Source organism: Coptis chinensis, chromosome 9 (genome assembly GCF_015680905.1).
Source record: "Coptis chinensis isolate HL-2020 chromosome 9, ASM1568090v1, whole genome shotgun sequence".
In the NCBI taxonomy this organism is placed as follows: domain Eukaryota; kingdom Viridiplantae; phylum Streptophyta; class Magnoliopsida; order Ranunculales; family Ranunculaceae; genus Coptis; species Coptis chinensis.
Window position 1 is genome coordinate 69,237,483 of NC_141464.1, and position 25,267 is coordinate 69,262,749.

At 37.7% G+C, this 25,267-nt stretch overlaps 1 protein-coding gene and 2 pseudogenes across 2 annotated transcripts; 2 read left to right on the top strand and 1 right to left on the bottom strand.

The window, feature by feature from the left end:
- The first annotated feature begins 681 nt into the window (after positions 1-681).
- Positions 682-2,932, top strand: LOC147477656 (uncharacterized; annotated as a pseudogene).
- A 3,630-nt stretch (positions 2,933-6,562) lies between these two features.
- On the top strand, positions 6,563-8,455 carry LOC147477657 (3beta-hydroxysteroid-dehydrogenase/decarboxylase pseudogene; annotated as a pseudogene). The gene has a single exon (XR_015208993.1). The product of XR_015208993.1 is annotated as a 3beta-hydroxysteroid-dehydrogenase/decarboxylase pseudogene (transcript).
- Positions 8,456-10,469: 2,014 nt separating this feature from the next.
- On the bottom strand, positions 10,470-11,033 carry LOC147477658 (protein NDR1-like). Its single transcript, XM_086586051.1, has one exon. It carries the CDS (start codon positions 11,031-11,033, stop codon positions 10,470-10,472), a length of 564 nt encoding a protein of 187 aa, XP_086442177.1.
- Between the last annotated feature and the right edge of the window lie 14,234 nt (positions 11,034-25,267).

Consider the following 25,267-nt stretch of genomic DNA (forward strand, 5'->3'; position numbering starts at 1 on the left):
TCACTACTAAATACAAACTTTATTTGGTTTCGTATGTTTAATTAGAACCGTTAAAATGATTTCAATCAAGGGTCTAAAAGTTGAGTTAAGCTTGAGTCTAAAAAACTTGAGTCCCAGGAACCGAACCCTTTGATTAAAGTCTTAAAACTCTTTTTGATTTCTTCTGCAACAATTTTTTTTGTTTTTTTTTTGTTTTTGATAACTTGGTTATTAGAACTCAGCTCTAATAACCTACATTTGGTATCAGAGCTTGGTTATATAATGTTCTTATTGTTACTTAGATTGCTTGAAAGCAAGTTATAATGATGAACGGATCAATTCAACCTCAACTGCCGAGGTTTAGTGGAAAGAATTTTGATCAATGGTGTATCCAGATGAAGGCTTTGTTTGGCTTTCAGGAGTTATCCGAGATTGTCGAGCTTGGGTATGTTGAGCATGTTAATCAAGTTGAGTTACAACTCTCACTCCAATCCAGAAGGAGTGTTTGAAAGAAAACAAAAAGAAGGACAATAAGGCTTTGTTTTTTCTCTATCAAGCCATGGATGAGATTGTCTTTGAAAAAAATTGTTCACAACGATGTCTAAGGCAGCATGGAAGATATTGTAGAAATCTTATAAAGGGGATGAGAAGGTGAAGAGTGTAAGGGTGCAAACTTTGTGATGTGAATTCGAATATCTTTATATGAATGATTCTGAAAATATATCTGATTATTTTTCACGAGTTCAATCTGTTGTGAATCAATTACGGGTTAACGGTGAACAATTGGATGATTTGCGTGTTCTTCAAAAGATTATGAAATCCTTGGCAGGACATTTCGATTATGTTGTTGCTACAATTGAAGAAGGAAGAGATCTTTCAGCCATGACAATTGAAGGGTTGATGGGTTCTTTATGTTCTCATGAGCATAAGATGAACCAAAGGAATGCAGGGTTGTCTATAGAACGAGCTTTTCAGTGCAAAACAAGTGTGTTTGAAAAAGGTAGTACTAGCAGTGGAAAGACATCAGGTCACAACAAGGGTGGAAAGCCTAATCGCTTCAAAACCAATGTCTCCACCAGGGAGAGAAACTCTAATCAGCAAACTTTTGGAGATTGGAAGTTTGATAAGTCCAAAGTTAAATGCTATGGCTGTAAGGAATATGGTCATTATCGTTCGGAGTGCAAAAGTAAATTGCCTAAGAAAAAGTCTGAACATGCTAACTATGCTCAAGATGAGGTCCAGGAGAAAGAAACATTGTTGTTAACTTGTAGTGCTTCGGAAGAAGAACATCATGGCACATGGTATTTGGATACTAGCTGTAGCAACCATATGTGTGGATGGAATGAGCTGTTTTCTCACTTAGATGACTCGGTACACGGTGACGTAAATTTTGGAAACAAAACAAAAGTTTCCATCATGGGCAAAGGTACAGTTCTCATTTGAATGAAAGATGGTTCACATGAACATATTTCTGATGTCGAACTATTATGTTCCTAGCTTACACTGGAATTTGCTAAGTTTGGGCCAACTTTCAAAAAAAGTTTTAAAATTAGCATTGACAAAGGTGTTTGCAGTATTGAGAATAAAAAAAATGTGTTTGTTGCTATGGTGAAGATGACCAAAAATCGCATGTTCCCTCTACCTTTGCAGACTAAAAATGTTTTGTTATTTTAGTGCTCTTGTTATGGATTAACAATTGGTTATGACATTTTTCGTTTCAGCCACCTGAATTTTCATGGTTTACGGTTGTTGGCAAAGAAAGAAATGGTTACAAGGCTACCTATGTTGGAAATTAAAGCTTTAATCGGTTGTGTGAAGGTTGTATTCTTGGCAAGCAGCATAGGGACTCTTTTCCAGTGGGGAAGTCACGACGAGCAACACAAAAATTGGAGCTCGTGCACTCTGATATTTGCGGCCTAATGGAGACTGTATCACATGGAGGTAATCATTATTTTCTTACGTTCATTGATGACTACAATAGGAAAACTTGGGTTTATTTTCTAAAGCAAAAATCTGAAGCTTTTGATATTTAAAGAGTTCAAAGTTTATGCAGAAAAATAGAATGGTCTGTTTTTTAAGGTGTTTCGCACTGCTAGGGGGGAGAGTACACGTCCAATGTTTTTTTTCAATTTTTGCAAAAATCATGGAGTTAAGCATCAGCATACAACTTGGTATTCTCCTCAACAAAATGGGGTTCCCGAGCAAAAAAATAGAACCATCGTTGAAATGGCACGCATCATGTTAAAAGCCAAAGGTTTGCCGAAGAGTTTTTGGGCAGAAACTATCTCTTGTTCTATAGATATCTTGAACAGGTATCCTACCAAAAGTGTTCTTGATATGACACCCGAGGAGGCATGGAGCGGTTACAAACCAAATGTTGACTCTCTTCGAGTATTTGGGTGTGTTGCATATGCTCATGTACCTGTTGAAAAGAGAATAAAGTTTGATGGAAAAGGTGAGAAATGTATTTTCATTGGTTACAGTGGTATGACAAAAGGCTATAAATTGTTTAATCCACAAACCAGTGAAGTTATTGTGAGTAGGGATGTCGCATTTAGTGAAGTTGAAGCTTGGAATTGGACATCTAATGAGAATAACCCATTGGGGATTCCTATGTGTATGTGAAGATTCAAATGTTAGAGTCACACACTCTGATGCAATGCAGGGACATATGGGTAGTCTAGTATCATCCAGTTTTTCTCCAACTCAAGGTTCCCCCATACGCACCTTGACACATACTCGTGTTATGCCTGGAACTATGGGCAATCTAGTATCATCCAGTTCTTCTCCAACTCTTGGTGCCGCCATACGCACCTCGACACGTACTTATGTTTTGCCTACTTGCTTGCAAGATTGTATTATCAGTAATGATAATGATGCACCTGATGAGGAACTTGTAAACTTTGCATTATTTGCTGATTGTGATCCTATTACCTTTGCAGAAGCAGCCTAAGATGATAGATAGCGTGCAGCTATGGATGCAGAAATTTAGTCCATTGAAAAGAACAATACTTGGGAGCTGACTTCTCTTCCTGAAGGAAAAAAATTGATAGGAGTCAAATGGGTTTATAAAACCAAGTATAAGCCTGATGACCAGGTGGACAGGTTGAAGGCTCGGTTGGTTGTGAAAGGGTACAAGCAAAAGCCATGCCTTGATTACCATGAAGTCTTTACACCCGTCACTAGACTTGATACTATTCGTATGGTGATTGCTTTAGCCGCCCAAAAGTAATGGAAGATTCATCAAATGGACGTGAAATCAGCGTTCTTGAATGGGTTCCTAGAAGAAGAAGTTTTTATTGATCAGCCAATAGGTTATGAGGTGGAAGGTCATCGAGATAAGGTTCTCAAGTTAAACAAAATTTATATGGGTTAAAACAAGCACCGAGGGCGTGGTACACTCGTATTGATTCCTATTTTTTGGAGAATGGTTTTCTTAAGTGCCCTTATGAACCTATATTGTATATCAAATCTACTTCAAATGGAGCTATGCTAATTGTCTGTTTGTATGTAGATGATTTGATATTCACAGGAAATGATCCGAGCATGTTTGCTGAATTCAGGGAGGCTATGAGTAGTAAATTTGGAATGACTGACATGGGGCTTAAATTATGTCTTATTTTCTTGGGCTTGAAGTGATACAAAGTGATGCTAGAATCTTTGTCTCACAAAAGAAGTATGCCACAGATATCTTGAAGTGGTTCAAAATGGAGTCCTGTTAGCCTATAAAGACTCCAGTTGAAGAAATGATACATTTGTCTAAGTTTGATAACAGTGAACTTGTTAGTCCTAAGTATTATCGGAGTTTAGTGGGTAGTCTATGTTACTTGACATTTACTAGACCTAATATTGTCTTTGGAGTTGGTGTTATTAGCAAGTTTATGGAAACACCAAGCCAGCAAGCTCACTTGCTTGCTGGAAAATAAATTCTGTGATATGTCAAAGGTACTCTGAGCCATGGTATTTATTATGGTTCTGGTGGTCATTGTGATCTTGTTGGATATACGGATAGTGATTGGGCAAGTGATATGGATGAAAGAAGGAGCACTTCTGGTTTTGTGTTTCACATGGGCACCGAAGTAGTTTCTTACTCATCAAAGAAACAACAAGTTGTTGCCCTATCCACGGCTGAAGCAGAGTATATCGTAGCTGCTTCAAGTGCATGCCAAGTTGTTTGGTTGCGACGTTTATGTGTGATCTGTATCAACAACAAGCACTGCCTACAGCAATTTATTGTGACAACAAGTCGGAAATTGCTCTCACCAAAAACCCAGTGTTTCATGAGAGGAGCAAGCACATTGAAATCAAATTTCATTATATTCGCGAGCTTGTCAAAGACCGTAAAGTTACAATGGAATTTTGTAAGTCTGAAGATCAAGTTGCCGACATTCTCACAAAGTCGTTAAAGGCTGAAACCTTCTACAAGTTGAAGCAGAAGATGGGGGTTTGCAGTTATGAAAGTTTGAGTTTAAAGGAGGCTGTTGGAGTTTGATTAAACTCAAACTAATAGTGCTGCTTTGCTTTCAATAAGGGTTGTGTCATATGTGACCAAGTCTTCTTTTGTTGGACTAGGTCTTTACCTGTTTTGCACAATCTTAGATAGATAGTGCCACAAATATAGGAAGTGGTGATGGGTTAGTTGAGTCAGTTTCTTTAGGAGCAAGTAAGAGTCTGTGAACACCTATAAATTGGTGTAGTCTTTGCATTGAATAAGATATAACAAGTATTTGATTAAAGTCTTAAAACAACTCTTTCTGATTTCTTCTACAGCAGTTTATTTTTTCAGCTTTTGATCACTTGGTTATTAGAACTCAACTCTAATAACCTACATTCAACTCTCAACTCAACAGTCCCATTCAGAACATCTCTTAAAATGACTTTCCGTAATCGTTCTTCAGCTACCACGCTCTTTATACCCATGAGTTCCCTTATTGTCTTGACGAAAAGCAGTAATGGCCGTTTCCCTAATTTTATCGCTTGCACGGTACAATGAGACATGTACGTCGTTGTAATATATGGAGTAAAAGTTGTTTGTTTTTCTGATTTCTAAACCAAAAGAAATAGTAGCACTCTGCTTCTTGTTGGTATTGATTGTTGCAGTTGTATTCTATTTCTAGTTGATGTCGCCAGAGTTCAAAACATTAAGATCAACAATTGTATAGGTGAGACTATTTGGAAGACAAACAAAAAGTTCAAAACATTAAGATCAACAATTGTATAGGTGAGACTATTAGGAAGACAAACAAAAAGTTCAAAACATTAAGATCAACAATTGTATAGGTGAGACTATTAGGAAGACAAACAAAAAGGGTGATCGCTGGAAAAACGCCAAGGAAGAGTAGAACAGAAAAAGCAACTTTTAGTTGAACCTTTGGACTTAGGAGGAGGTGTATAATCGCTTAGGAGGAGTAGAACATAAAGAAGGAAAAAACAACAACAACATTTTTCAAGATCTTATTCCATGATGAATTTAAGAGGGGCTGATAAACTGATGATTGATAAGAGCATTTGCAATGCAGGTGATAGTTTTCACCCCCTCTATGATAACCCGGTGATAAACAAGGTGAAGTCTGTGCAATGCAAAGGTTCGGACGGGATGTTACGGAATGAAACATGTCGGAATTTAAAAAAATCGAAAAAAAAGGAATCTAAAGTTTTATTTATATAACTTTTAAGGAAAGTAGGTGATAGTTATCACTTCCCCCCCTATCAGATGATTCAAATGCTTTCTAAGAACATGTAGGTTAAGTTTTATTTATATAAAGAAATAGATGATTGGATTCCTTTCCTTTCTAGGATTGCAATTTTTTCTGTTTTTTTTTTTTTTTTTTGATAATCAATTTTTCTCTGTTTCACGCTGTGTAGAATTTGATTAGGAGACTGACGTACATAGGTGATAGGAGCCCTAATTCAAGTTGAATCAGAAAATTGTTTTACCTCAGTTGTGTTTTCTGTTGTCGTCGACCATGGCCCACTGGGCCTAAAGTTTGGCATCAGAGTGTAAAAAAAACAAGGCCCAAGCTCTAGCTCAAACACAAACCCAAACCCACAATTACAATGTAGGATATCTGTAAGAATTAAAGTGGACTATCTAGGAGCTACTCACGTATAGGACCAGAGAGCTTTCTTTTCCTAAACTGCGCCAATTCCTATGTTTGAAATTTGAATAAGCGAAAATGCAGGGCTGGCCTGAGTTTCAAAGGCCCAATGCAAGGTCTACAAAATGGGGTTTTTTTTTTTTTTTAGAATGGACTTTTGTTTGGGCCTTTAACAATACAGTATACTTTTAGAACTTAATGGGCCCTTGTATTTGGTTTATATTGGGGCCCCCTGCTAAAATGTGCCAACCGTCATTAGTTCCCACCGACTCAGATATGCATTGTGGCAATATGGCTTTCAGTGCAACTTTCATGTTGCCTCTGTAAATGTCAAGTGCGACATGAATGTTGGTTGCATTGCACAAATCAGTCACTTCAGTATTGCAGTGCCAGTGCCCAGTAGTAAACTGTTATAATGTTTCTTACCCAGCGAAAAAGAAAAAATGTTATAATGTTTCAGTTTTAAAGTTGCATGACATCTAGTAGAGATGTTAATTCCTTGTAAAAAATGGTTAGTTAAAATTGCTGACTTGGGTCCATCTATTCAACTCGAACCATATGAGGAACAATCCATTCTTGCTCAAGCCCTTCGCTCCGGTGCTGCCAAATATGTTTCAGCTGATCTTCGTCAGAAATCTCAACTAATTAAAGCATTTGAAGGGGCAGATGTTGTATTTCATATGGCTGCACCCGATTCATCTATTAATAATCAACAACTACATTATTCAGTTAATGTTCAAGGGACTAAGAATGTTATTGATGCTTGTGTTGAGTGCAAAGTGAAAAGACTTATTTATACTAGTTCTCCTAGTGTGGTCTTTGATGGGGTTCATGGAATATTTAATGGTGATGAATCACTGGCATATCCATCAAAGCATAATGATTCTTATTCTGCAACAAAAGCTGAAGGAGAGGCATTGGTGATAAAATCAAATGGTAGAAATGGACTTCTAACGTGCTGCATACGCCCTAGTAGTATTTTTGGTCCTGGCGATCGGCTGTTGGTTCCATCTCTAGTCACTGCTGCAAGGGCTGGAAAATCTAAGTTCATTATCGGTGATGGCAACAACTTGTATGATTTCACATACGTTGAAAATGTGGCTCATGCCCATGTATGTGCTGAACACGCTCTATCCTCAGAAGGCGAAGTTGCTCAGAGAGCTGCTGGGCAGGCCTACTTTATCACGAATATGGAACCAATTAAGTTCTGGGAGTTTGTATCTCGAATTCTCGAAGGGCTTGGCTATGAAAGACCAAGTATCAAGATCCCAGTCCCTGTGATGATGCCAATCGCGCATGTGGTGGAGTGGACATATAAAGTGTTGGCACCTTATGGGATGCGTGTTCCGCAGCTGACACCATCAAGAATCAGACTCCTCTCACGCAGCAGAACTTTTAGTTGTTCCAAAGCAAGGGATCGTCTTGGCTATGAGCCTATTGTTTCACTTCAGGATGGACTAAAGAGGACAATTGAGTCGTACTCACACTTGCGAGCTGAACAGAAACAGAGGAGAGTAGGACCTTCTAAAGCTTCTATATATCTTGGGCGGGGAAAGATTGCCAACACACTTCTCTGGAAAGATAAAAAGCAAACACTCACTGCAGTTGTAGTCTTGATTGCTTTTTATTCTTACTTCATTGCATCTGGCTATACCATCATCACTGCTGTTTCACAGATTCTCTTGATGGCAACACTCTTCTTGTTCGTCCATGGCATTCTACCCGCAAAAGTGCTGGGTTACACAATTGAGAAAATCCCTGCATCAAATTTTCACTTTCCAGAGAAGACAAGTCACCAGGTTGCTTTGTCTGCGGGATCCACATGGAATTATGCTGTAAATGTTTTAAAATCTCTGTGCAAGGGGGAGGATTTTGTTCTATTCGTAAAGGTTGTCATCTCCCTATTAATTTGTAGCTTCCTTGGTGCTACATCAATTCGAAGCATATTTATGATAGGAATGCCCTTTGCCTTTGTAGCCTTCTTTTTGTATGAGAAAAAGGAGGAAGAAATCGACGGTCTAGTCCACCAAGCTCTTTTACTTGGATGTAAAGTGAAGTCTGATATCTCGAAGAAATTCTTATCATCCAAATGATCCATCATAGTGTAATGGTTCAACTAGTTGGGAGTAGCTTTTGTGTTTCAGGTATCAGCTAACTCAGTCATTGAAGTTGGGGGGGTTGTCAGACAGATCGGTTTGAAACCAGCCCCAAAGTTTCACAGTTACCTACAGATAGGCGGTTTCAGCACTTGTTTCGACTTAGGGTAGTTTGATGAAGTCTTTGATTGTATAAAATACTGGAGTTGGTGACTATCAATCCTATTCGAGATATGAGCAGATTGGCTGTTTCCGACACTTCAAAAAAAAAAAGTTGCATGAGACATGGGGCCTTTTTCTTTTGTTTATATTGGGCTTATGCAAAGCCTTAGACAGCATAGGCCTAGGGCCGGCCCTGCCCAACATACCCCTAACAAGCCACTCCAATATGGTTGAAGGACCGCTACAATGAGAATTCTAACAAACCCTATTCCACGTACTGCAAAATTTTGCATTCCTATAGACTTCTATATCCATCAATATATCAATCAAATTCATAGCAAGACGATCAAGATTAGGAAACATGTAATGTTGGGGAGACCTACTTATGGCTCTCACAAAGACCTAAATGTAATTAATTATTTTTATTGATTTTTTCCATTTTTGCTATTAATACAATTAGCCTTTAGCAAAAAACAGATCAAGATTAGGAACAAAGATATATTGAATATATAAAAGATGAAAACAACACAAGTACAGTTAATATATACATTGAAGATCGACTGTGTTTCTTTTTGTTTATCAGGAACAAGCCAAATCCAGTGACCTTGTACTAGGGAAGGAAAATTCACTCGTCTGTCGCCTTACTCCACATTTCTTCATCCATTCCAAACAGAAGGTCTTAGCTATCATCCATTAATCCATTTATCCGCCCCCTTCATCTCTTTCTATCCCCTCTTTCTTTCTTCTGCGTCATATTCGTTTTCCACAACTTTTGATCGAATCAACCCCTTTCCGATTTTCTTCAAAATATTGGTTTCTTGAATGATTTATGTCTGAACCTTCACTCGTTCCACACCACTTCGCGGTATACTAGTTCTATTACAACGTTGCAATACAAGACGTCGCACTTGCGGTGGAATTTGTATGTTAATCTTTTTCCTATATGCTAGGAAAAAAAGTTACCTCTAGAGGATGGAAATTTCCTCACCCACATCTCTGCCAGTGTTTCAAAGCTCAATTTTCTCATGACCTGAAATATGTTCCATCTTTTCCAATCAGCACACGATCATGTAACTGCATGCCCCGCGGCTCAGTCTTAAAACCCAATATTCGATATCTAATCCTAGTACCGAAAACAACTCTCAACTCAGCTGCTCCTTTGAAAAATTCACTTAAAACAAAGTTCCGTTCATCCGCGCTAACAGTTCCTAAAAATTGATGAGTCCCAGGATCTTGAACAAAAGCCCTAATGGTTGTTCCTCCAATATTATGATTTGCATGGTACAGTGAGACGTTTATGCCATCGTAATATATGCCATACAAGTAATTTCTGTTAGTGACTTGTAACCTAAAGATAATAGTGGTGTTCTGATTCTGATTGGTATTGTTTGGCGAAGTTGTATTTTGGTTATTGTCGCCATGGTTGCCATTGGCGACAATGGGAATATGAAGATCAACAATTTTGTAGGTGGGATTTTTTGGAATAACAACTGTCCATGCCAAGACTCCAAGAATGACAGACACGAATAGAACGATTAAGAAAGCAACGCAGCAACTTTTAGTTCGACCCTTGGGTCGAGGTGAAAGTGATTCAATGTCTTCCATTAGGAAGAACTACGCTATAGAGTAACTACGCATGGTGTAGGGATTGGTGATTGCCAATAAACATGCTGCAGGGAAATATTGGTTTTATAGAAAGAAAGAGATGTCATGTCCGAATTCTTTTCTAATTTGGTTTCACGCACTATACAACTTATTAACGAAGTTGGAGAATGAGTCGAATTAGAAACTACTCGTTTATTATAAAGTTTCTAATAAGGTTCTAATTTATTTTGGAAATAGTAAGAGAAATCTGAGCAGTGAGCATCAGGGGTTCGCACATATCACGTATGTCCTGTATTTGGGTCAGAGTATGCTCTGTATTTGAGTGTGCATCACATTGTGGTTCATAGATGCTGCCATCGTACGTGTATAATTTTATGATACATGTTCATGATGGTATTAGACCAAATTTACTTAAAATTTACTTCAACTGAATTGTAGTGGATCAGTGAAAATGTGGCGCAATTGTGTGTAAGACTACAAATAAATCCTTGAACTCAAATAAAAAAAAATAGAAGTACATTGCATTCTACTAAATTGAACCCTTAACAAACCTCATTTTTTTTCGTTGTTTACGGAGCTTAATCTTCTTCTTACGGGAAATTTTTCCATCTTTTCCTATTGGTATACGACCATTCAAATGCATTCCGTGATGCTTAGACTTCCTACCCCACATTCGGTATCTAATCTTCGTAAACAAGCCAACTTTCAATTCAGCTGTTCCATTCAAAACTTCTCTCAAAACCACATTCCATAGTCCTCCATCTGCAACAATGCTTTTGTAGAAATGATCGCTCCCCTTCTTATATTGACGAAAAGCTGTAATGGTTGTTCCTCCAATAGTATCACTTGCATGGTACAATGCTAAATAAATGTCGTCATAATATATGTTATAATCCTTGTTTGGATTTTGTATTTCTAAGGCAACGGAGATAGTTGTATTCTCATTTTGGTTAGCATTCACTGGAATGTTGAGATCAGTAACCGTGTAGTTGGGACTTTTCGGATGCAAACTTAGCCATAGGATGAGGGCAAGAAGGCCAGAAAGGAATAGAACTTGAGCAACCCACAGGTAGAAACTTTTGGTTTCACACATGATTTGAGAAGAAGGTGTGCAGTCAGTGAGATCATATTCTTCTAGTTTTTCTTTGGGAAAATTACTATAGTAAAGGTAGATGCTTTCTGTTGAAGATTGATAGGAACAGGTAGGCTTACTTTAATAAAGAAAGAGATGCTGGATTCTTTTCTTGGCAGGGTTGGATTCTTTAACTTTCTTTGACGCGGAAGGTAAAATTGATTGTATAACATATAGATATCGTGACTAAAGAGAAATATCGATGTAAAGATCGATATTTCACAATTGTAGTTTGTATGTTGCAGATTTAAGCGGGAAAAGGAGGAAGATAAAGAGAAGGGACGACAAAGCTGTAGTTACACCACTATATAAAGACTGGAAAAGGAAGAAATAAGGGATTGGGAAAAATCATTATGGAAAATCTGTAAACTTAGAACAAGAGAGAGAGAGAGAATATTGTAACCGACATTGTTCCTCAATAACAAACTTCTTTTTCAATTTGATTCCATCCTTAACCTTTACTTTTAGTAATTCGTTCTTGTCAATCTTAGTCAGTTCTGTCTGATCATTACATTGGCGCCGTCTGGGTTCAAGGACAAAGATCGATTGTTTTGTCTTTCGTTTCTTTTTCTTTGATCGAATCCATTGATTGAAATCTTGGTAAGAAAGAGAAATTGTTGGTAAGGTCAGTGAGGGATTAAGGATCAAGAAAGAACATTCTTTTCTTGGTTTCTTTGAAGTTTGCGAATCTATTGTGAAGAAATTGGAAAGAGTTTGAGAAGATCAGTGGAGAATAGGAATTTGGTTAAAGAGTTTTATCAAGATGCCTCCTAAACGAGCGACAACAAGTAAAGCATTAATGGTAGAAGAAGCAAGTACGTCTCATGCAGCATCAAAGAATGCAGATCGAAGAACTAGAAGGTCAGCAAGTAGGCTGGTGGATGAGATACAAGAAAAAGAAGTATCTCTGAGAGACTTGTTGAGAAGGATGAATGAGTTAGAAAAACAGAATCAGATATTAATGGCTGAGAGTAAAGCAATAAGGGAAAAGAAGGAGAAGAGTGCTGAAGAAGCTTTGTATGAGAAGGATGACGAGGAGTCGAGTTCTGGAACTCCAGTAGTACGAAATAGTCATCTCGAAGAGAGGAGAAGGAGTCATCTTGAAGAAGTACAATCCGTCGCGAGAACGACACCGAAAGTGGTGGAAGAAGAAGAAGGTAAAGCACTGGTCACAAAGGAGATGGTGCAGGAAATGATGCAGAAGCAATTAGGAGATCAGTTATTGGAAAAAGGTCTCGGCATCGATCAAAAAGCTGGCAGATGATGTCGGTAGAAACCCATTAAAAAGGAGATAGAGAGGGCCTCGTTACCTCCGAAGTTCAAAAATCCAAAATTGAGCCAATACGAAGGAGCTACTGACCCAATGGACCATCTTTTTAGTTATCGACATCAGTTCTCGATACATAAGGGCACCGAATATTGGGATACTGTACTATGTTGATCTTTTTCGTCAAGCTTGAAAGGGAAGGCATTAAAGTGGTTTTGTACAATTCCAGAGGGGTCCATTTCATACTTTTGAGAGATTGAAGAAAGGTTCCTTACTAATTATGGTCACCAAAGGGTGAAGCCAAAGTAGGTTTCAGCCTTGTTCCAATTGAAGCAAGCGAAGAAAGAGTCATTAAAAGATTTCTTAACGAGGTTCAAGGCTGAAATGCAGTCAGTGAAAAGATTGGATGAATCAGAAATGACAGTTGTCATAGCTTTTCAAGCTGGAGTAATACCTGAATCTTATATGCATAAGTATCTGTTGAGGAAAGAGGTGAAAACATTGCAAGAGTTGTATGATAAGGTGGATAGAGATATCATAGTAGAGGAGGGGTTGAGAACTGCCACGGTGCAAGTGGTATTGCAAGTCACCGACGCGGGGAAAAAAGAGAAAGATAATAATGACCGCTATGAGAATCGAGACTCCTCGAGGTCAGATAAGAAAAGACCTCAAGAGCATTATACAAATCGAAATAATCAGCCTCAACAGCGAAAAAAGTATGACAGAACATTGAAAGAAGAGTTTGATCCTAGTAATTTCATAGCTCTAAATTCCATGACGGAGGATATTTTGCGGAGAATAGCAGAGGAAGATTTTGTGGTGTGGCCGAAATACACTCTTAGAGAAATGAAAGGAAAGCCTTATACCACGAGACTAATAGGTGTCTCCAGTTATTAAAAGAGATAGACATGCTTATGAAAGATGGGAAACTAAGAGAGTTTCGTGCCGATGTTAGACCTGCAGAAACAACGACCATAAGAGAAAAGCCATTGGGCATAATAAACATGATTTACAAGGGGGAAATTCCTCAAAAAAAGATTGTTTGAGATAAGATAAGGAGGATCTCGACGGTCAAAGAAGTTCTCGTGGTCAATATCGAGCCAGTGCTAGTAAGTCAGCAGCTGATATCGTCTATCATTCCTGGGGCAATCATGTTCGTACCGGAGGACTTGTCTAAGGTAATGTTACCACATGATAATGCTTTGCTAATCACTTTGCGTATTCCGGGCTATGATGTATAGAAGATATTAGTGGACTGTGGTAGTTCAGTTAATATTTTATTTTGGAAAACATTCAAAGGAGTTGGTCTCGATGAGTCGCATTTAAAACCACCAAAGTTCAATTTATATGGTTTTAATGGAACTTCTGCCAAACCTGCGGGGGAGATAAAATTGCCAGTTCGAGGTGGGCCTCAAACGGTAATGACGAAGTTCGTGGTCATCAAGCACCAATCTGATCACAATGTTATATTGGGAAGGAAATGGATACACAAAATGCGCGCTTTGCACAATACATTTTATCAAGTTCTCATATTCGCCCAATACATTTTATCAAGTTCTCAAATTCCCAACCGTATATGGATTGCACGAGATTAGGGGCGATCAGTTCGAATTAGAAAAGAGTGTAATTTCGTTACAGTAAAAGGAATGATGAAGGGGAAAAGCCAAGACACTGGGGGCGTCTTGGAAAACTCTACTTAGCAGATACAACAAACTTTGCTTGCCGATACCAGCATACAGATACAGGAGCAGGTAAAGTTCACTCAAGAGATGAACAAGCATGAGGAACCACCATGGGAAAGAAAAACCATAGAGGCGGTGGACAAGATTAATATCGGTAAAGGAGAAAGTGAGCGTCATACGTTCATCGGTACAGAAATGGTTGTAGGTATAAGAAAAGAGTTGATAGTATTTTTGGAAGAGAATCACGATGTTTTTGCATGGTTGATGTTGGATCTCACCGGTATCGATCCAGAGATATGTTCGCATAAACTGAATATGGAGGAAAATGCAACTCCAGTGCATCAGAAGCATAGAAAAGTGAGGCCAATGTATGAAGAATCAGTCCAGGTGGAGATACAAAAAATGTTAGATAATGGTATCATCAGAGAAGTTGAGCATTCTGAATGGGTAGCAAACATAGTGGTGGTACCCAAGAAAGATGGTAGGGTTCGAATTTTTGTTGACTTTACTGATGTGAATAAAAAGTGTCCAAAGAATCATTATCCCATGCCTAGAATTGATGAATTGGTTCAGGGATGCCATCTTGTCCGAAACCCGCCCAAAACCCGAACAAAATATCCTCACCGAACCCTGCTCGAACCCGACAAAACCTGAACCCGAACCCAAACCGAAATACATAGGGTAGGGTTTGGTCACACTCTCTAAATCTAGACCGACCCAAGCCCGACCCGATAATTTAGCCCTAAACCCGCTAAAAGGGCTAAAAAACCCAAAACCAAACCGGACCAAAATTGAACCCCAAATCCGGTTTCAATTGCAAACTACTAATCTTATATAAAAGAATGAGTTAGATAAATATTTGGATTATGATCTCATTCATGTTTATAATGATGAGTTATTTAATATATTGGATTATAAAAAAATTTATGTTGGGATTTCCAATTTTTTCAGTAATTGCACGTGATCATGTGTCTATAGTTCATTCCGAATCCATCTATTTTTAAATCATATCAAATAATTATGTCCGAGTATAGGTGATAATTACTTCCAAGTTCATTAGAAGTTTTATTTTGTTTGAAAGATTGGTGGATAGCCAAAGAAGGAATAAAATATAGATATATATTTCAAATAAAGTTTCTTATTGTCTTCTTTCTTCATTTGTACCAGGCTTTATCCTACCCGAAACCCGAACCCGAGCCCGATGGGTACCCGAAATATAGGGTTAAGGTAGGGTTTGGTCACACTTCTCAATAAAATACCTGACTCCGAACCCGACCTGCTGAAAACCGGCCTGAGTTGGGGTAACCTGATACCAGTTTAAAACCCAAAAAATCAGGTTCGGGCTGGGTCGGGTACCCGTTTGGACATCCCTGAATTGGTTGATCGAACGGCTAGTTTCGAGTTGATCAGTTTTTGTTATAGTTATTCAGGATATTTTTAGATTCTAATGGCTGTGTTAGACCAGTTAAAAATGGCATTCGTGGTCAATGGTAGAATATACTGCTTCATCAGAATGCCATTTGGATTGAAAAATGCCGGAGCTACTTAGCAAAGGCTAGTGGAGAAGATATTCAAGAAACTCATCAAACGTATTGTCGAGGTCTATATCGATGATATGGTCATCAAGTCTATGAAAGCTGGAGATCACATAAGGGACCTCGACACTATATTTAGAATATTGAGAGAGTTTAATATGAAGCTTAATCCCGAAAAATGTACTTTTGAGGTCAATTCTGGCAAGTTTTTGGGATACATAGTCATGAAGCGAGGTATCGATGCTAATCCTGAGCAAATACGAGCGCTTCAACAAATGCCATCACCTACAACTCGAAAGCAAATACAAAGGCTGACGAGAAAAATAGCGGCGCTCAATAGATTCATTTCCAAAACTTCTAATCGCTGTAAGCCACTTTTTAAATTGCTTAAAAAGAATGTCAAGTTCTATTGGAATGAGGAATGTGAAGACACATTTTCTGAATTAAAGAAATATTTGCAAGAAATGCCATCTCTAACAAAGCCGGATGAGGGAGAAAGTTTGCTTCTTTATTTGGCTATATCAGATTTTGCTATAAGTTCTGTCCTCGTGAAGGTAGAAAATGGATTGGAAAGACCAGTGTATTTTCAAAGTAAAACAATGCTCGAGACTGAGACTCGATATTCGATGATAGAAAAATATGCCTTGGCACTTTTATTCTCATCTCAAAGATTAAAGCCATATTTTCAAGCACATTCAGTGATTGTGATGACGAATCTCCCATTAAAGCAGACTCTAGCAAAAACTGCTAAGTCAGGAAGGATGTCTAAGTGGTCGATACTAATAAATGAATTCGGAGTCGAGTATCGAAACCGCATATCGGAAAAGAGTCAGGTATTGGCCGTCTTCCTAGCTAATTTTCCATCTGAGGTTGCCAGTTGGGGCATGGAAGAAGAGGAATTCACAATGCTGCAAGAGCCTGAAGATGTTATCAATGCAGACGATCCATGGGCTGGAACAAATGGTTGGAGACTATTTGTCGATGGATCCTCTGGAGGAAATGGGTGTGGCATCGGAGTGGTGTTGGTTACTCTTGAAAATCAAAGACTCGAAACTGCAATAACATTGGGTTTCCATGCGTCGAACAATGAGGCTGAATATGAAGCTTTAATAGCGGGTCTCAAGATGGCTAAGTTTCTCAATATAAAAGAGCTATTGATTTTTAGTGACTCGATGCTGGTGGTCAGCCAGATCAATAGGGGATACTCAGCAAAATGTGAAAATATGGTCGATTATTTGAATTTTATAAAATCCAAGTTGAAGAATTTCAATAAAATAAAACTTCAGCATCTCAATAGAAATGAGAATAGGCATGCGGATGCCTTAGCATATGTGGCAGCGATGTTGGAAAACACAGAAGGTCGTACTCTGCATATCGGCGTTCAAGAGAAGCCTAGCTTCGACATTGAAAGATCAGCAGTTATGGAAATTGATACACTGGGGGCGTCATGGATGGAAACATATACCTCATATTTGGCTGATGGGAAAGTAGTGGAAGACAAAAATGAGGCCAGAAGAATCAAGTCTGGCGTCCAAAGATATGTATTGCTTGATAATGAATTGTATCGAAAGAATCCTGGAGGTCCACATTTGAAATGCATATCGTATAAGGAAGCGCAGCTAATCATTGTCGAGCTTCACAAAGGCGAATGTGGAAACCACTCAGCTAGTAGATCATTGGCCAATAAAATCACAAGACAAGGATATTTTTAGCCTCAAATGCGAAGGGACTGTCTTCGATATACGAAAAAGTGTGTACAATGCCAAGTTCATGGGAAGGCCATACATGTCCCAGCTGAAGAGTTACATTGTGTCTCAAACCCATGGCCTTTTGCTCTATGGGGTATGGATATTGTCGGTCCGCTTACACCAGGGAGAGGCAAAAGAAGGTTCATATTGGCAGTCACAGATTATTTTACAAAATGGGTAGAAACCATAGCTCTCCAGCATATCAAAGAAAAGGATGTCGTAAATTTCTTTTTTGAACGAGTCATATGTCGATATGGATTGCCTTATGCTATTATATCAAATACTGGTCCGCAGTTCGAAGGAGGAAAGGTGAAAGCTTTCTTGGAATCTTACAAGGTTAAGCACTTCACATCTGCGCCATATTATGCTCAAGGTAACGGGCAAGCAGAGGCAACAAATAAGACCATTATAGATAATATCAAGAAAAATTTAGAAGGCAAGAAAGGTCTTTGGGTGGATGAGCTAAATAGCGTTTTATGGGCTTATAGAACAACACCTTGAACAGCTACTGGGGAATCACCTTTTACTTTGGCCTATGGTATGGAGGCAGTAACTCCATCAAAAATGGTGGTATCGACATCAAGAACAAAGATGATAGAGAATGGTCAAAATAATGAAAGAATGGCTTCAGAAGTTCTCAATCTCGAGGAGACAAGGGATCAAGCAAGGCTAAAACTCGACATATACCATAGGCAACTCAGAAAATCTTTCAATAAGAAAGTAAGAGAAAGGCATTTTCAGGAAGGAGATTGGGTCTTGAAAGTGGTCACTCAAGCTACTAAAGAAAAAGGGGCTGGCAAACTAGCAACAAGCTGGGATGGGCCTTACACCATTCACAAAGTCGGAATCAATGGAGCTTACTACTTAAAAATGGCTGAAGATGTAATATTACCAAAGCCTCAAAATGTAAGCAATTTGAAAGCATTTTATCAATAAAGAGTATTTCAGGTACCATGGTGTAATTTTGTGTTATCGAGGTTATACATTCAATAAATATATTGTCATTCTCAAAATCGATATTTATACGTGTATACCAGAGTTTTGTATCTCTAGAATTATATGATTGATAACATGTCAAATAAAATCCTGGTGATCTGTAAATCCTCGTCTCGATACCAGGTCAATGAAATCTTGTTCTTAGCAGAAATGCAAGTTCAGGTAAATAAAATCCAGTTCTTTGCAGAAATGTCAAGTTCGGGTCAAAAAATCCTGGTGATCTGTAGATCCCCATCTCGATACTAGGTCAATAAAATCCTGTTCTTGGCAGAAATGTGAGTTCAGGTCAATAAAATCCAGTTCTTGGCATAAATGTGAAGTTCGGGTAAAAAAATCCTGGTGATCTGTAGATCCTCATCTCGATAACAGGTCAATAAAATCCTGTTCTTGGCAGAAATGTGAGTTCAGGTCAATAAAATCCAATTTTTGGCAGAAATATCAAGTTCGGGTTAAAAAATCATGGTGATCTGTAGATCCTCATCTCGATACTAGGTCAATAAAATCCTGTTCTTGACAGAGATGCGAATTCAGGTTAATAAAATCCATTTTTGGAAAGAAATGCGAGTGCAGAAAATATGGAATATGTGGTGTTGAGTGGTTGACACCAGAATACGGAGGAAGTAAGGTATGTTTTGATAAATAATATTTTAATACAATGTTGATGTCGAATGTCGAATGTCGACATCATTTTTTTTTGTAGGTTGAAAGCAGAAGCATGTATTAATAATTAAGGAAGATAGTATCAGAAATAGTGCAATAAGATTTCATTAAAAAGGGAAAAGGGGTAGGTTAAGCAGCCTATTACAGATCAAAGTAAAAACTTAAAATATAGGAAACAAGACTAATCATCATCTTCATCGTTAGCATCATCTTTTTCTTCATCTTCATTTTCATCATCACCATCTTCACCATCATCCTCATCATCATCAATGCTACTGATTTCTTCATCATCATCATCGCTATTTTTAGCATAGTTATAGCAATATGGATCTCTCAAATTCGTCTTCATTTTCTTCTTCTTCATTATCTTCTTTTTTATTTTCTTCTTCTTCAGCTTCTTTTTCTATATGTTCTTCATCATCAGAAAGGTCGGTGATATGACAATCAGACCAGTGATCTGGAAGAGAATGATCGGGTAAAACCATAAGAATGGCCAAAGTAATAAGGAAGAAGGAGGTAGGAGTCATGCTTTTTTCTATAAGATAATAAGTAAGGAAGTTGAAAGAGATGTATTAAAAATCAAATTTTTAAAAGGTTTTTATAGGAGAAAGAGTTTGTACGAACAAGAGAGTTTAATGTTGATTAGTATAAAAAAGAGGAGTATTAATGGTAGGCGAGCATGAAAACGAGGAGTTGGTACAAAAAAGCATTTGTTTTCTTCGTTGTTTGTGTGCGGGACAGTTAGAAGTTTGAATGATAATTAGATAAGCTTTAATAACATGGTTTAGTTCAATGAATGTTGGTTTTTGAGCCTGTTAGATAGTAGGCTGTTGGTCAAAAGAATATATTATTTTAAAAAACGAGTTTCGATACCACTCTAACTAAAAGCAGTATATATACTGCTTTTAGTTGGAGTGGTATCGAAACTCGTTTTTTAAAATAAAGATATATATAAGTATCGATATTGCTTTTAGTTGGAGTGGTATCGAAACTCGTTTTTTAAAATAAAGATATATATATATATATATAAGTATCGATACTGCTTTTAGTTGGAGTGGTATCGAAATTCGTTTTTTAAAATAAAGATATATATAAGTATCGATACTGCTCTTAGTTGGAGTGATATCGAAACTCGTTTTTAAATAAAGATATATATAAGTATCGATACTGTTTGTAGTTGGAGTGGTATCGAAACTCGTTTTTTAAATAAAGGTATATAAGTATTGATACTGCTTTTAGTTAGAGTGGTATCGAAATTCGTTTTTAAATAAATATAAATATATATATATATATATATATATATATATATATATATATATATATAAGTATCGATACTGCTTTTAGTTGGAGTGGTATTGAAACTTCGTTTTTAAATATCGATACTACTTTTTAGTTGGAGTGGTATCGAAAACTCGTTTTTTTAAAATAAAAATATATATATATATATATATATATATATATATATATATATATATATATATATATATATATATATATATACTACTTTTAGTTGGAGTGGTATCGATACTTTCTTCATGCTTGTTTAAGAGGAGTATCGAAAATGAGATTATTTCCTATTTAAGTATGATAATATCATAAGTGTTGCATACAAAATGAGATTATAAAGAACAAAAAGATATATTTTCCATAGTTCAAAAGGAGTTTAAAGCAGTTACAGAATCATTTTAAGCCAACATCAATATTCAAAGATTCAGCATCAAGAGCATTTTCAAGAGATAAGTGGATCATTGTATCAATATTACAGTTACAAAATTGTAAGACATAAATTAGAGCTGGGTTGAAGTCTCGGTAGGGTTTGCTTTAAATTTGTTTGATTCCAGAAGGCTATCGAGACCGACTCGAATTTCTAGATCGTCTAAGCTGCTAGGAGTGCTGATAAAGGAGTCAGGATTGAAAACTGGGGCAGACATGTTGGCCTCGACAACATCAGTAACTGGGGTAGCTACTGTGGTCTCGATTGTCCCAGTAGCAGGGGATGCAGAGTTAACAGATCGGTATCCAAATCCTGAGCTGCAATACCGGAGGGCACCTCGCTCTCGTCATCCGAATCAATATGGGATGCTTTGATAAGAGTGGCAAGTAGATATGGTCTAAAGCTTTTCATGGTGTCCACACAGTATTGCATGTTATCAGCATAAGCAACCAATTTGGAATGGGCTTTCTCCAGTTCAGTTTCTAGTTCATTTTTTTCAGCTGCCCATTCAGTTTTTGCAGTAGCGAGGGAGGTTTTGGTTTGGGCGAGTTCTCCCTCCAAAGCTTTAAAAGATCTTTCCAGCTTCTCGTGCAGTTGTGGTCAGCATATTTCTGCATCTCGACGGCATGATCTTTCTTCACTTTATTGTTGAAGAGTTTCTTTGTCTTTCTTCAATTGTTGATTCTCATCCCTTTAGCGGCGAAAAATAGCCATTTCGCTATCAAACTGTCCCACAGCAGCAATTTTAACATGGGAGGGAGATATAGTTAATGAATATAGAATAAGTAAATTAAGGGAAGAGTAAAGGGACTGATAGATACTTACTTTTTTAATAAAAGAACAAAAAAGTTGGAATCGTTCATCTATGTTGATTTCAGTCATTGTTGACCTATCTCGAGGAAGTATAGTGTTCAATACAAGAGCTTCTCCGAGACCCGGTATCGAAGGTTCAGCTAACAGGGAAGCAGTTTTGGGGACTTTGGTGTGATCTCGAAGGACAAGTTTCACCTCGAAATCACAACCTGAAGAAGAAGAATAAGAAGCAGTAGTCTTTGGATTTGATGGAATAGTGGAAGATTTGGAGGGCTTATTAACAGGTACGGTGGTAGTAGTTTTTACAGTTTTGCTCGGTTTCAAGGCTAGTGATGCTGGAATATGGCAAGGTTCTTTTCTTTTCTTTGAAAGAAGGCCGGTGTCGACATTCTTATCTTTGAAAGAAGTGGGAGCTTGGGAAGAACTGCCATTTGTTGGTTTTCCTTTAAGAAACTTATCCATAGATTTTAATGATTTGACTAGAACTTGGGGAATGCGAGATGCCATATCTATGAACAATAAGCAGTGATGATCAAACACATCATTCAAAAGGGGATAATTATAGAAATCGAGAATCTCTTGTTTGATTTGAGGAAAAAGATCTTCAGTCATTTTAAAACCATTAAGCATATATTCAAAATAACATCGAGGAGTATTAACAGGTAATTCAGTAGAATCAAAAGTTTTTCTTAATACTTTGTCAGAGGAACAAGGCTATAGGGGACATAGAGTAGGTTTGCATGGCATAACAAATTGGGGAGGTAAAGAATCTTGACCTCGAAGGATAGTACTTTTTAAGAAGTATAAAGGAGCGACATAGTTATCGATATCCGAAAGGTCGACAGTCAGCTTGGGATTGCCGTATTTGTCAACACCAGTTCAAGTGTTGATTTCTTCTTTAGTGCCTCTTAGAAGATCCGTTACTCTAGTAGATTCTCCAAGACTTTTCATCGAGGCTGGTTTTGGCACTGAAACAAAGTCGCAATGGTAGGCCAATTAGATAGCATCTCCGAGATGGAGGAGGGATGGGATGTCGTAAAATAATGTACCTCTAATTTTAAAGACAGGATGTATCAAGGATGGAACAACAATTGCAGCAGATGATTCCCATTGACCAGATATGACGATAGGGTATAATGGCCATCTGAAATTGCTATCTCGATTTATCCTTATGTTGTCGGCGCGGTTCATTCATTTTTTGGGGTAAAAATAACCACTGGGTTCTTTTACATCATGTTTCTTCTTCTCATTACGTTCAAGAAAGGAGTAGTGTTTTTGGATGTCGATAAGACGAATTCTTTGTGATGGCCGAACATCGGGTGCAAGATGAGAATTATAGAAATTAAAAATGTACAACAATCTCCAAAAATTAGATGTGCCTTGTCCAGGAGAAATGGCCAGGTAGTTCAGCACTTCTCGATCGAGGTTAGATAGGGGAAGGCGCAAGCCAGCAACTAGTTGCCCAACAGTAATAATGGTGGTTTTGAGTTCGCCACTTTGGCATCAAGTTCCTTTTGTACCTCCAGCGTAATGTCGAAGGTGGACAGAGTCTGGTATTTGGTATGCAACTCTAATTATGTCTAAGTTGGGTCTTTTTGGAAAGCAAGGGTTTAAACCACTACTCTATATGCTATGATCGTCCATAATTTCGCGATCAGAGTCAGATTCCACGGTCTTGAAGGGATGGCAAGCTAAGCCATCAGCCAGATACGTGGCACGCCATTCTGGTGCGTCTATCTCGGTCCTTTGTGATGACGAGGCTGAAGAGGATGAGTTGATTCGAGTTGCAGATTCAATACTTTCGTTCGACATGTCGGTATCACTAGAAACAATAAATTTTTTATTAGAATTGTATCATTTATCTGAGCCACTATCGCTATATTTAGTATAAGTATATAATATATTATTAATTAAACGCGTATCGAGGTCTCTTGGGAATAATATCGGGTTTCGAGGTGAATAACTGTGTGTTGATAGCATGCGTTCTTGACATTGAAGCCAGGATTGTTTCGAGAGGGTGCATTAAAAGTTAACACAAGTTTTTCTCCTAGCCATACTGTCAAAAATTATAATTCAAGGTCTAGTTAGTATAGAGTTACACAAATAGCACGTTTAAGCTCAAAACCCTAACCCTAATTTTTAGTGATTTAGAAAGAGAAATAGGTAGAATTCGTTAAGAAAATTAAAGAGAACGAGAAGTTTTTTGTAGAAAATCATATATTAAGTGTTTATGTGGACTAACCTGACAAGTTTGCAGAAAGTTTTTGAGGATAGAGACAGCGGAAAAATCCAAGTTGAAACTTTCAGTTTGTTAATGGTGGTGGGGTTGGAGTATCTCAAGTTTAGTGAATAAGTGAGGAAAGAGAAAGCGATTGGAAGCTTTTATATCCAATATTTCGTGATAACTATTCATTTTTCAGAGGTAACTGCTTGATATTTTGAAATTTTGAATTTTGAAAATTTTAAGTTTATGTTGGTTCTCGAAGCATTCAAATTTTTTCGTGGTCGAAATTTGAAAGTATCGAAAGGGGGCGATGTCATGGGCAAATATCGTCAACCCGATATTCCAGCCCATATATCGTGACTAAAGAGAAATATCGATGTAAGAATCGATATTTCGCAATTGTAGTTTGTATGTTGCAGGTTTAAGTGGGAAAAGGAGGAAGAGAAAGAGAAGAGACACGTGGCACAAACTGATTGGACAAAACTGTATTTACACCACTATATAAAGACTGGAAAAGGAAGAAATAAGAGATTGGGAAAAATCATTATAGAAAATCTGTAAACTTAGAACAAGAGAGAGAGAATATTGTAACCGACATTGTTCCTCAATAACAAACTTCTTTTTCAATTCGATTCCATCCTTAACCCTTACTTTTAGTAATTCGTTCTTGTCAATCTTAGTCAGTTCCGTTTGATCACTACATAAAGGAAGCCTGTATGAAGTATGAACTATGGAGTCGAGATCTCTACAACCGGGTACAGTGATCATCTCTGTAACCGTGTTATCTCGCCGTTGATCCGAATCCGAGATGTGTGTGTGTGCCTCGATACCTGTGTGTGTACTCCGAGATGTGTGTGTGCGCTGAGATACGAGATGTGTGTGTGTGGTATAGAGATCAATCTCTGTACCCGATTATAGAGGAACCGGTCTCATGAACTATTACCCCTCAACAACAATTACAATTATTTTACATGAAATTGGTTAACAAATAAAACCGTGCATTGAACTCCATAGCTAAACAAGTGTTAGTGAACAAGCTTTACATTTTCCCCTCCAACAAGCTTTCCATCTGAACCAATTATCACGTAACCTTGCAAATCAACTTTGTAATGCTTTGTCTTCCATCTGAAAGTTCTGTACTGAATTTCACTCATCAATTCTACTTTAAAATCCATTGTACTATTTGAAACCACCCTGGAGTGTGTTTTCCAGAACTGCTCCAAACCATGACCACTTCTCTTTTAGCAGACTTCTTGTGGCCTTGATAGAAACTTGATATGGAACTCTTGCCAATTATTTGGTTGCTACGATATAAAGTAACATTGGTTTGATCATAATAGATTCCAAACCCGTCATTAGGATTTGAAATTTGAAGAGTTAATACAAAGGATGTATTCTGATGAGTATTGATGCCATACAAAGTGGAATTACGGCTATCTAAGGTTGGAACGTAGAAGTCGGTGATGCTATAAATAGATGGTTTGGGTTGTATGCATTTCCAAATTACTACACATGCAAAGACTATTACAATCAAAACTTGAAGAAGCCACAAATAA

What these genes read in the sequence shown, in the direction of transcription:
- LOC147477658 (XM_086586051.1), bottom strand. Translation starts at nt 11,033, where the DNA reads ATGTGTGAAACCAAAAGTTTCTACCTGTGGGTTGCTCAAGTTCTATTC.